Raw genomic sequence first — 13192 nt, 5'->3', positions numbered from 1 at the left:
GTCACTCCCACTGTGGCCCACAGCTATATTTCCAAAAAAATGGTAGTGACCCCTTGACTTCATGTTTCAGGAATTAAGAGCAGTCTATGTGGCAACAGAGGAATCACTAGAAGTCTCCCCCATTTCCTTTCTTCTACAGTTACTAATCTGCATCAACCAGTTCAGAAAATTATGTGATTTAATAATAACTTCTTTGAGCATCAGAAAGCAAGGGAAGTATTCAACTGGGCATTTACAGCATCACCAACTGTGGAAGTTTGTCTGTCTTCTAGGTTGAGTGCACACATGCACACATATTTAAGAGAGCCCCTGCTGACCCCACCTTCCCTTTCACTTCTTATCTGGGGCAGATGGCGAGGTATTAAGGGACAGGAGAGCAGGTATCTTCTATCTCGAGGAAACAAGCTTGATTTCGGGGTTTAAAACTAGTTTCTCACTTGATAAATTACTCAAGAGATGGCACCTCATTCGATGCACATAAAAGAGATATAAAGTTATTATTTCTTTGGGTTATTTTGAGGATTACAAGAAATGATCCATGTGAAGGGCTCAGAATGTACAGAAAGCTCAGTGAATGCCAATCATTTTTCCTCTTTCCCATCTCCTGTCTCAGAGCAAACCCGGCTCTACCTGGTTCTAAAGCCCTTGCCCCGCCCAGCTCCTCCAGCCCCTGTGAGTACTCCAGAAACAGCCAGATTCTCAGAATAAGAATAATAAATCTGTTTGAATTTAAATCTTTAATTTTTTTGTTTAAGGTAGAGGAGCTCCAGTGTCTTTTCCTGATAAGCCACCAAAACCACAAACAAGGATTTTATCTTTTTCTGTAGTATCAGAACTGTGTATTAATGATTTAAAGAGGAATGGCCTGGGCCCTAAGTCCTTCCTAGCCTTCTCCCTAGTTGTGCATCCTATATTCCTTGTATACTTATGTTCATACAATGCCTTTTTCAGTTTTCATAGCTCTTTTAGGAATGTTACATGACTACCGCCAGAACTGAGTGACATCAATGGGACAGTTCTTACATCTCCATTTTATAGACAAGACAATAGTGGTTCTTTCTGAGGGTTAAGTCATTCACATTCACATAGCAAGAGAAAAAAACAATTAAGAATGCAGCAGCTCTACTGGAAATTACTCTCTCTGTACCTCTGAACCAACTTTGTTGAAATCCTTTCCCAAGGTCAAGAAAACCAATATCAACTCTTCCCAACAACAGATTTAAAAATGTATTGTGGAGACAGATGATTCATAGAGGGAATTTCTGAGGGCTTTCTTTCTAACATCCAGTTTCCCCTATTTGGGTAAAATTTGTGCTCTCTCATTGTGGGCAGTCTTAGTAGGACTATCAATCAATATGCTTTTTCTTCTCTTAGTAATGAGCTAAAAGGTGGGCTCTTCGCATGTGGTGGGTATGTGCATAAGCTATAGAAATTAAATTCTCTGGTTGAGATAAAAAATTTGAGCCACACATACAGTCTGTTGTTTTTATTTGCATCCAAAGATACTCAAGCATTTTAAAGTGAGAACTGCCTGCATTATATTTTAGGGAACATATTTTGATAAGAACTGGCAAACATATTTCACCCATCTCTCTTCAACTAAAAATGTAAATATTGGGATTTACTTTTATTTATGCTGAACAAATGACTTCTATGCAAAGAAACATATGAAAACCACTTTCTCATATTAAATGCACAGTCTGTTTTAAAAAAGACTAGTATATAAAAAAATTTAGTTATTACTACTGACATTGTGCTACATGTGTGTATATATTTCTATATGTAAATATACATATATATAATTATGATTGCAGATACTATTTTGAAAGGTCTGAGTTTTATGTTTTCTAATGGTGGGATTTTTAAAAGAAGTGCTCAGAATTTATGTGTTGAACATACTATAAAAGTGTTTTAAAAAGGATAAGAAACTCAAATAATTCAGATGTCCAATTTTCCCTATGACTGTGATTATTTTAAACTGCTATCATCACTAGGGACAAATTAAGAAAATATTATAATATAATTAGATATTCATAGGGCAGTTTGGTCTTAAATTTGATCCTTAGGAAACATACCTACGATTATAAGAATAAAACTCTGTAGTATTAAACTCAGTTGGACTAAACTAAAAAGGGAATAGTCATTTCCCTCTCACCTCCTAAAGAATGCTTTCTATCACCAATTTAAGTAATTTTGTATTCAAATGTAGATGAAGCAGTTAATATAATTCATAGAAATATATAAATGTCACTCAGGAGATTAATGGATTCAAAAAAGCAGTAAGCACTACTGTGAATCAATGTTCTACTTACAATTACTCAAAATATAACTTTTAAAACTCAGTGGCAATTACCGTATACAGAATATTTAATGAAGGATTCACAGAAGGTCTTATGTAATCCATAGCTTAAAGTACATAGATTTTTTAAATTGCTTGAGACTTCATGTATCTCGAATAAAGCAAGTCTAGGATAAATTGCTTTTTAATTATGCAGTACAATTGTGGGGTTCATTATAAATAAATGACAGTATAAATGACATGTAAGATTACTCAAAATATTCCCCTATATTGTTAAGTCAGTTTAAATTCACAACAGATGTTTAAATTTTCTGATTTTATAATGTACTTAATTCTACCAATAGGTAAGAAGAGCAAATGGCTCATTTTGGAGAAAAGAGAGAGCATTAACATTTCAACTGAAAGGATTCTATCTCCTGAGGAAAAGTCACTTAGTAAATGTTACCCTAATGATATGAAAGAGTTAACTCTTTATGGCCTTGTTACCTGGTAGCCTCCAACACATCATAAAACACTATAATCCTTTACTAAGAATCTGCAGCTAAAAAAATTCACACAAATAGAATATCATTAACGAAAAAAACAAGCAAATAAAGTCACAGAGTTAATTAGAAATGTGTAGGTAGTCTTTAGTCATACAATGTACATGTTATGGTTGGAAATTAGAGTGCATCTACTACGACCTCCTCATTTTAGATGTGAGGATCCTTGGACCCAGAGGACACCACTGATACTCATTATGAAAGGTATATATTTCTGTGCAGTTAAATGTTTTTTCTTCACATATGCTGTTCACTACTTACAATTATAGATTGTTAGTTTGGCTGATATATCTTGAATATGTATCAAAACTTACAGCATGAAAGAATTATCAATCTAAAGAATATATATATATATAATTGTATATAACATATATATATAGGCAATTAAATGTGAAGAATTATGTTCCACATTAACATTATTTTTAGGATGGTATCAGCATCTTACTCTAAATAATACCATTCAATAGGTAAAAAGTCTATTCCAATCTTTGGAAAGATTGTCCTAAAATAGGGAGTCACATCACTGGAATCCTACTATGAAAAATTTCCAAAATCATTTGAATTTTAGCTGTATTCATCTTTTGAGACTGATGCCATGGAGTTGACTTTCCCATATAATCTTTTTATTGTAAAGTTATCTTGACTCTTCATTAGGGTTCAAGGCAGACCAAACTCATCTGCTCTTTAATGAATAATGTTTAGTGAAATTGAACTATTTTTCAGTAAACAAATTGTGTACACTAGTACATGAAAGATGACAGTGATTTTTATTCCCCAAACCCAAAACATGATTTCATTAGGATAAAATGCTATTGTCATTTGAAAGATAAATGCCTGAGGGTGAGCTGGGATTCAGTATTTCTTCACGGTTGTTAGGAACACAGGTCATACGCTGGTGACAAACAAATATTTCTCCTTACTGTGATGAGACCAACCTGAAAGACTGCCACTCCTCTCTGAGCTGTTGTGAGAGCTGGTGGTGCTGAAATCCTGTGACTGGTTGTGTGGCATTCTATTAGACAATCCCTCAGCCAATCGGTAGTCAGGGATGTAAAGTAAGGCTAAGGGTTAAAGGGCAGAGGTCATAGTGGCATCATGTGATTAGTTCACAGCACAAGCCCATGCAGAACATGCAGTTAGCAACTCAGAAGCAGATGTCGTGGGACAGTGGAGGAATGTTTTGTCTGTCCTGCCTAATGGAAGTCGAGATGGATTATTGATTGCTCTACTGAGAAAGCTAAAAGGATGGAACAGATTGGTGTTGCTGTGTGGTGGAAGCGACAGTGGTGGTGGTGGTGGTGGTAGGGATTGTGCAAGGTTCTGAATACATGCTGGTATTTTTTTAGTCTAAGTAGTGAACCTGGGAATGAATCACTAAACTGAACAACAAATACTAATTTCTATATCATGCACAAATGATATGGAAATAACACCTTGGGTAATAGGAACCCGACTCACCATTGTTACCTTTGTTCTGATCAGGGAGAGAATAACCAAATCCCATGAGATCTGTTTTTTGCTGAATTGAGCTTTTCCACTGGGGATCAGGCAGATCGACAGCCAATTCATGTATGCTATTGGAATGCAAGATCTGTGTCGTGGCATATGGGGTAGCCTGTGTTATTTGGCTGGAACTGTTGTAAGTGGTTTTGGTCGTGAAGTCAATGCTGCTGTAAATGGCTCCATCTGAGAGCATCGTTGCTGTTTTATCCCCTTGGCCTGGAACCGGAGGCAGCACATCTGTGGTGAACATAGGGAAATGAAACAATTTAATGATGCACAGGAAGCCCAAAACTATCAGGACTGAAAATGAAAAATAAGTGTGTCATGGCACACGTTTGCATTTCAGCTGAGATGGGCTTTATGAGCCAATGAAGAGTAGATGATGTACAACCGTCGCCAAGCTATCAGCCTCGGTGGCAGGCAGGCCTACTGCTCGCCCTTCATGTATCACTGCTTAACATATACCTTCCCCCATTTTCTTCAACCATGAATGAGAAGGTTGAGATATTTCACTACCAAAAAATGCTGTCAGTTGTTCATTTTGTTCAATGAAATTGTAGCTCTTTATAGAGGCAATAATAAAAGTGAGTCTACAGGTAATGGATGAAAACATCTTTTTCTACTTTATCTCAAAAGCCATGGAATGCAAAATTGCTGAATGGATGCAAACATTTCCAAAATTATACTATCCAAACATGAAGGTACATTTTTCTGAGGTTTCAACCTGCTGTTTAACTGATTTGATTTCACAGCTCCAGCATAGCAAATGGGGTGTATTTTTCTTTTTTCCTTGGGTAACAAAGGAAACTTTTCATGAATAAGTCATTTTCACAGTACAGCAGGATTTAACTATAGAAAAGGCAATCAGAGTGATCAGTGAGTTTAATTTATGCTACCAGCTCTTAGAAGTGGAGAATTACAGTTTCAAGTTGTAATACAGCAAGAGTAAAATTAAACTTTAGGAACAACATTGAATATCAAGCAGTTCACTTATCATTTTGGTGTACTGAATTATCTTTACATGATGCTTTATAATTCAGAACTGCCACCACTACCCAAAGCTCTTTATTTCCCCTTTTCAGAAGAAAGACACTAGAATCTTAAAAAAAAAAAAAAATCACTACATACCACTATTTTTAAACATATAGAGTTAAAAGTGAATCTAATTACAATATATTCATTAATCATCTACGTTCTGAAAGTCACACTTCATAAGATTTGTGGTCATCAACCCAGTTAATTTTTTCATTAGAGGAAATTTTCAGCTAGTTTTAGTATTGTTAAATTAAGTAGCAAACAAAATTATTTCAGTACCAAAACAATTTTATCATCACAAAGAGAAAGCTGAAATAAGAACTTGGTCAAAATATCCTAAAACTTTCAGGTTGGATGATACCAACATTACTTGAAATATTCTTGTAAAAATATTAGTTTTCTCTTGCATTGAGAAAGTTAAAATTGTCTTAAGTAGCAGTAAGACATTTATAGTGTAGTTTAAACACTTATTTAAGTCTTTCTGAAGGTTTTGAAATCTGGAATTCCAACTCAATTTACAACTATGTGTAAATGTACTGTATTAAATATGTTGAATGTATACCAGTGAGATTGTTATACATATTCAAATTTGTAATATTCCACAAAGTTGAATAAAGAAGTAAAATTGCTTGATTTCAGAGTTGCACACTACTTTCTTGCCCTTCTTGCTTTTAGCTCTAAAATTAGAAAACCTGAGGATGAGGAAGCACACTTCATTCTCAAGTTACCATTTTTATTCTCAAAAACTTTCATTATTTAGTAACATATCAAAATTGTGATAGATACTCCACTCTGGGTAAGGCAGCAGGATTTCTTTCTGCCACTTCCATTGTGTCTTTCACTAATGAATATTAACTGGATAGACGTATTTCACCAACATAGAGCCAACGTGGGTTCCAACTTCTCAACACTTTTAACTTAAGGTTCTCCAAAGTCTCAGATTTACATTGTGAGCCACTTCAACCACACACTTTTGAAATGGTTGTATGTTCAAATGTTTAAAAATGGGAAAAGAAAATGATCCAAGAATCTAAACCTACATAATGTTATCCTGCAACAACTAAAGCTATGGCTCTGGAAATAGAATCTCTCTCTCTCTCTCTCTCTCTGCTGGATGAAATTAGTCAGTCTTCAAGTCTAAGTGCTTCTATATTGATTTTCAGCATGCATATTTCTTTTATATATTATTTGATTACTCTTATATTTTCAAGAAATAAATTTAATTATATCTAAAGTTGAAATACTGGAAGATAATACATGACTATCTGAATGTGAGGGAGCATCTTATAATGTCACATGGCTTGGTACTCTGGGCCAGTCTTCCTTCCAAAAGCCTGCACCTGAATAGGTGCTGCTTTCTTTAGGTGGGACCTTCTATCTTCCATCTCTCACAGTCCACCCCCTACCCATTTTTAGTGTTTTAAGTTGTCTGACTGCCACTTGTGAACATTTGAGTTTGAAACCTATAAATTAAAGCAACCCTGCCCTCTAGCTGGAATTACTCATGATTTATTCTGTAGTTTTTCAGCATGTTGGCTATATGTGCATTTATTTCTTTTTGTCTGGTAAAATCACTTGTATAAATGACTCTGTCCTTCACTGTATCATAAGTTACTTCAGGGCAGGAGCATATGGAATTTATGTCTCCATTTCCAAAATGCCTCACCTTGTGTTTTGCAGAGATTAAGCACTTAACTGAATGGTTAAATGAATTCTGTATACTTTGTATTGACAAAATGCATGCTTATGTAATAATTAGTAATTTTACTACTTAAAGCACTATTTTTATTTAATTTAAACATGTATTGTAATTCCATTCTTAAAGAGGAATGTCAGTATCCATGATTATTCTTCTAAGTAAAGATGGTTATACAATCACATACAGGAATCCCACCTTTAAAAGTGAAGAGCAGTGCAGACAAAAAAACCTAGGCTTTAAAATATGTCAGACCTGCATTCTACATGTAGATCTCAAATTATATATCTTGATAAACCTTAGTTTTTTGACCTTTAAAATGGAAATATTATCTATTATCATACATTTATTCTGCAAAGGAAATAAAAGTACCCCAAATCCTAACTATTTCTGTACATAATAAATACTTAAAATGCCTGTCACATTGAAAAAGACATAGTAAACCCTGCAAAAATTTTGTCTTGGCCTTGATGTTCATCTGTGAAATAGTTCATGTCATGAAAATGAGGTGAGAATGGAAGAAAAATCTTGAAAATCTACAAATATACCCTTTGGATAAGTTAGACTGAGATATTTTAGATGTTAGTGTAGCCTGCTAAAACAGGGAATAAAAAACAAACAAGCAAAGCCAAAACATTTTCTTCATCTTGAAGCACTTCTTGATATGAAGATGAAATAGCATGTTTTTCCAATATAAATAAAAGTAAAAGAGGCAGCTATTATTGATTGAGAAATGCCTTTGAAACAGAGTTTCTTTTGGAAAAATCAGTCTAGGTAGGGCAGGGGTGGTGCTCTGCTTCCCGGTGAGGAGATGATCAGGTAACAGAATCCATCCCCAATAAAGTGACAGCCTATGGCTGTAGGGCTCAGACTTTGCTAAGCTGGGGGTCACTTTCAGAGGCTCTGAGCAAGTGAGAATCTTAAATGGGGTGTATTGGATTATTACAGAGGGTAAGCAGGAAGCTGAGGACTCATACAACTTTCTATTTTTTCATTTACTCCAATGATGCCCATTGGGCACTGAATGTAAGTCACGTTTTGTGCTAAACCTGTATGTGTCATTATCCACTTAATCCTCATTATACATAGGCCTATGAAGTAAGATGGTTATTTTCTCTATGTTACTGGGTTGAAGCACCCTTTCTTATAGTTGATGTTGACAGAATACAAACTATGCAATATTAGTAACTTTATTACTTAAATATTACTTTAATTATATTCAAACATGCATTGGTATTCCTTTTCTAAAGAGAAATGCCAGTATCCATGATTATTCTTCTCAGTCAATATCTTTAAACACTCGTACATGTAAAATCCACCACTGAGACTTATAGTAGACTCAGATTAGTTTGGCTCAGTTTTTCCCTTGCATTAATTCTACTGAAAAGTATAGAAACCTTCCAGTGGATTCAGCCAAACTTTCTTGGATTATAGCACTACTCTTCTAAATAATCACCCCAAGTTTCCACTTTGCATTTTCTACCCAATAGCAGGCTGGATGACTTAAAACAGTACTTGGATCCTAGCATTCTCCTCTTATAAATCCATCAGTGGCTTCTGATTACCCTCCAGACAGTTTGAAGTCATTGTGTGGCTCATAAGGTCCTCTGCTATCTGTCCCTCTGTATTTCTTACCAACTCTGCTGCCTTGTACTATATTCAAGTCACTGGGAAATTCATTCATTGCTCAAATAGGTCAAAGTGTTTCTTATTTTGGACCTTAAAATGTGGTAGATTCTTCACCACACACCTTTTCTGCACTTTTGATAAATCCTACCTCATTCAGAAAGCAACATAAATAACACTCCATTCACAGAATTTTCTTACTTCCTACAAGCAACTCTCTCATGTAGGGCACTGACAAGGCAGCTATAGTTCATGGACTGTCTGATCAGTCCTCTGCCAGTGAAAAATGTGCATGTGTGTGTGTGTGTGTGTGTCTGTGTGCCTGTGTGCACGAAACTCACCAAGGGACCAAAGACTTTTCTAGTCCCATATTTCTCTAAAACCATCATTCTTCTACTGACTGGATGAAAAGGTGAAGGTGGAGAGGTGGTGATTGTTTATAGTAGGTCCAATTCTGTCTTATTCTTAGGACCTATGGTGAGGACCTTGGCATCAAATTTTGGAGACCTTAGCATGTCAACTACTTAGTACCTTTTTTGTCTTTTATTTAAAATAGGTAGTACCAGTTATCAGCTGTAGAACTAGAGAAAAGTTCCTTCTCAGCATGTTGTCATATTTTTGTTTACTCTTTATATGATTATTATATGAGAGTAAAGACCATCTTTCTTTACATATTTTTACTGTCTGCCTCAGCAAGAGATACACAGGCATTCTCAATAAATATATGAGAAATGAGATTTAGTGAAGTGAAGTAACCAGTCCAAAATCATAAGCCCTAGTTAGCAGCTTACTTCCTCATCTTGGTAATCTTGGAAATAAAATGTATTATGAATATGGATCTTCTTGGTTAGTAATGACTCCCTTAAAAGCTTAGTTTTGCTCAAGGTAGTGCAGACAAAATATCTTTGTAATAAAATATTTAGCAAATGTACAACAGTTACTACAGGTGGTTCAGTAATTTAATAATGTTCGACAATACTCTGTTATATTATTAAAACCATCTAGGAAAGCCAAGAAAAAAATAAAAAGTAACAAAATTTTGAATAACACAACTTACCTCCACGCCCAAAATTCCCAATCTCACTTGGGCCACTATTGCTATTGTTTACTGGCAAGCTTGTGGCTGGCCATGAATCAGCCAGCCATGGATAACTGGGATCACCAGCATTTAGAAGACCTGGACGACTAAAACAGAAATTAAAAAGAAATCAACTCACGGAGCTCAAGGAGACAGACACCTGTCTCATGCACTCAAATGGATTAAAGAATTTAAGATGATTGTAATTCACTTCAAATTAAAATGGGTAGGCTCTCAAGAATTAAGGAACTTCAGCAATTCATTAAGGCTATATAGACATATCAACCTTGTTAGTGGAAGCAGAAGAGTCTTGCCTGGAATTCTGCCGACATCCAAGTGAATTTGGTCATCTGCCCTGAAACTGGTAGGAATTGGTAACAGCAGGGTCCAGAAATAAGGTTTGATGATAAATTGGCACCTCAGAGGAACAATTGCTCGGAGTGACTCCTCAATATTGGCCATTTCCAGGACTTTGTGTTATTGCTTCCTCAGTTCCTGCAACCCCCATATATATCTGTCCTCTCTAAGCTGTAACCCCAGTTATGAGCCCTTGGGCTTGATTTAGAGGCAAGGAACTTGAGGGAAATTAATGAACAATATTTATACTGTTCCATCCATAACACATGTCCAAGTTCTCTAAATTGCAAAATATTAGGGGTACATTGAAGGTTTTTTAAGGTAACAAAAGATTCACTGTCATCTGCTCTAGCATGTGAGTGTAGTCTATAAGGTAAACTTCCTTCCCACCATATTTAATAAAGAATTCCCATCTCTAATATAAAAGATGAGATTCTGATTCCATTCCAGATTATTAGCATATTTACAAAGAAACAGCATCATCTGTAATCACTGTACTTTATTTTTGATAGACCCTTTCTGGTACAATCCCTAAGAGAAACATGTGTTTCTATGGAAACTGCAATAAGAAGATCCAACTGCTCACTTGCTACATGTACTAGCTCTCATTAGACCTAATCTCTTTTTGCTAAAATATTGATTGAATGGGAGATTGGAAGTTATTACCAGAGCCTAATTACAATCTCCATATTGGCAAAGGGAAAATAGATGAGGATATATGGGTTTGTTATCAGCTTTTATCAATTTCAATTGAGTATCCAAAGTTGTGGAATCCAGTCCTATCAATCTACAGCCTATTCATCATCCATGAATCATTTATTTTGTGATCGATTATGTGTAATTGTTCACTCACAGCAATTTAGTGAGAGCCAATAAGGAGTCTTAAACAACAGCAACTTCATTTGCTAATGTCTAATTAATGCAATAAACATCCTGCTAACAAATGAACACATTCCTTGTGATATTTACTACTAATTTCTTCACTGGCATCTGGGAGATATGAAACATCTGGATTTGATTCCTCTAAAAGGCACAACAGATACATCATTAAACCTGTGGTAAGCCATTTAATTCCTCCTAGAATTCCCAGACTTGTAAGTGATCGTTTATTACAATAATAGCCTCTTACTATAGTTTCCCCAGTCCTGCTTAAAAATAAAAATATAAAGGAATCTCCTTGCATACCTCCCATTGCTCATTAGTCCTCCATCTCCTCTTTGAAATGTAACTGTAAAAAAAAGACACAAGTAGTCAATATTCATTATGATTAATAACAACTACATATTGGACCCTAGTTGAGAGCTGAGGCCCTGGGAATTTAAACAAAATTTAATTAACATAATTGTACAGAGAGTAAGAAGCAGTGGTTTGGCTCAAGGCAAAGCCATCATTTGCTCAAACTTTAAGATGACATTTTCAAATTCTTCAAGCCATTATATAGGTAATTCAAAGGGGCAGTTTGTATTTGGATGTCAAAAACTGCTGCAATCGGTATACACAGTGGTATTGGAAGACTGACATGTTTTAATGGAGAATTATCAAATCACAACTTTCAATCTTAATATATGGGTATCCTAATTAGAGGGCATAATGAAAAAATGCACATAACAGAAGTTGAAACAGAATAATTCAAACAGGTAATAGCATCCTTCCAATGAAACCAAAGAAACAGGTACTGACTGATGACATATTTCTCACCATCATGGATCCTTTCAGGGTCACCAATAAGCATTATGAGTTGAATAAATACAATTACAATAGATATGAACTATAATTAATAGGGAATAATGTATTGAGTGTTTTGTATCATCATTCAACCCTCACAAGAATGAAATTCTCAAGTAATTGATACTGAATATATTCCAGTTATATGTACTGATTACAGAACCTAAGTCTTTTAGAACTTATTAACCATAACAATAAATATCTGGTAGAGCCACAGCTGTAGAATCCAAACCCTCCAGTCACTGCATTCCACTCCACAGAGCTAACAACATAAAAGTGGGTTTCAAGAATTGACTGCAGAACATAAACGTCAAATTGGGTCCATCATCATTTTTCCAAAACTTTTGCAGCCAATTATATTTGGAATTCAAAATGTTTCAGATCTGAGAAAAGTAATATGATGCATACTACATACACGATGTAAGGCAGCAACTGTATTCAAAGTTATTTAATATTTTTGCAGAGAAATGTAAATATTCATGATTAGTGGGATACAGTCTATAAGTAATTTCATGTTAGTTTGGATCAAACTTTGCCACTAACTGAGGTAACTAGAAAATCATGGGATAAAACTTGGTGTTTAGTAGTTTATGGATTGCAAAATTACAATTCTGGCCAAAATTAATATGAATCAGCTAAGCCAATCCCTGGAATGAAGGAAAAAAATACTGTTTCACAGATGTGAATCCAAAATATCCTGTCTTTGGAAGATATTGATAATATTTACTATGATTTCTTTACTTAGGAACTAAAGGGAACATGAGATGAAAATTTTATGAACTGATTCATATTTTAAATAAATGGAGGACATTGTTACTTGAAGTATATACATAATAAATACTTCTAATTTGAATAATTTTTCAAAAATTTCATTTGTACTTCAAATTTGCACTACTAAATATGATCAATCTTTAAATTTTGTAAATTTCCAGTTGCAGTTCTCCAGTCCCTTCCCTAAGGACATCTAATGATATATGTTTCATAACATCACAGTTAGGTGATATGATCATAATTCTCATATCGTGTCAGGACTTCATGAAGCAGTGCTTTCAGGAAAATCTTGCGGGCACCTGGAGCATATTGCCTTATCATTTCTTTCAGTAAACATCTTAAATGCATTATAAAACAATCCTGACATAACTTTTGAATCTGCCCAGGACTGGCTATGGGTAGCTCAAAGAAGATGAGAGAATAGTGATTGCTGCTCTGCTTCCTGATGGGCTTGCTTAAGCAGTGGGAATCAGGAACCAGCAGTGTGTCCACAGCACACAGGGTCCCTTTAAAAAGTGCTTTTAACAACAACAAAGAATTAATCTGAAACAATTAATGAA

General features: G+C 35.1%; 1 protein-coding gene across 6 annotated transcripts in view; it reads right to left on the bottom strand.

Annotated features, from left to right (window-relative positions):
* The window catches only part of ROBO2 (roundabout guidance receptor 2), a 662153-nt gene that overhangs the window by 36768 nt on the left and 612193 nt on the right, over positions 1–13192 (bottom strand). For 3 of the 6 annotated variants that reach the window (XM_036881516.2, XM_057501769.1, XM_057501770.1), the window contains 4 exons: positions 11322–11364; positions 9759–9886; positions 4300–4581; positions 3777–3902 (listed from right to left, as the gene is read on the bottom strand). In XM_036881516.2, coding sequence (XP_036737411.1) covers positions 3777–3902; positions 4300–4581; positions 9759–9886; positions 11322–11364 — 579 coding nt within the window. The remainder of the gene's footprint in view (positions 1–3776; positions 3903–4299; positions 4582–9758; positions 9887–11321; positions 11365–13192) is intronic. The other 3 variants (XM_036881519.2, XM_057501784.1, XM_057501777.1) reach the window with 2 other exon arrangements.

This window comes from Manis pentadactyla, chromosome 1 (assembly GCF_030020395.1).
Source record: "Manis pentadactyla isolate mManPen7 chromosome 1, mManPen7.hap1, whole genome shotgun sequence".
Lineage (NCBI taxonomy): Eukaryota > Metazoa > Chordata > Mammalia > Pholidota > Manidae > Manis > Manis pentadactyla.
The sequence above is the reverse complement of the archived record's forward strand: the minus strand, read 5'-3'. Positions and strand labels throughout refer to the sequence as shown.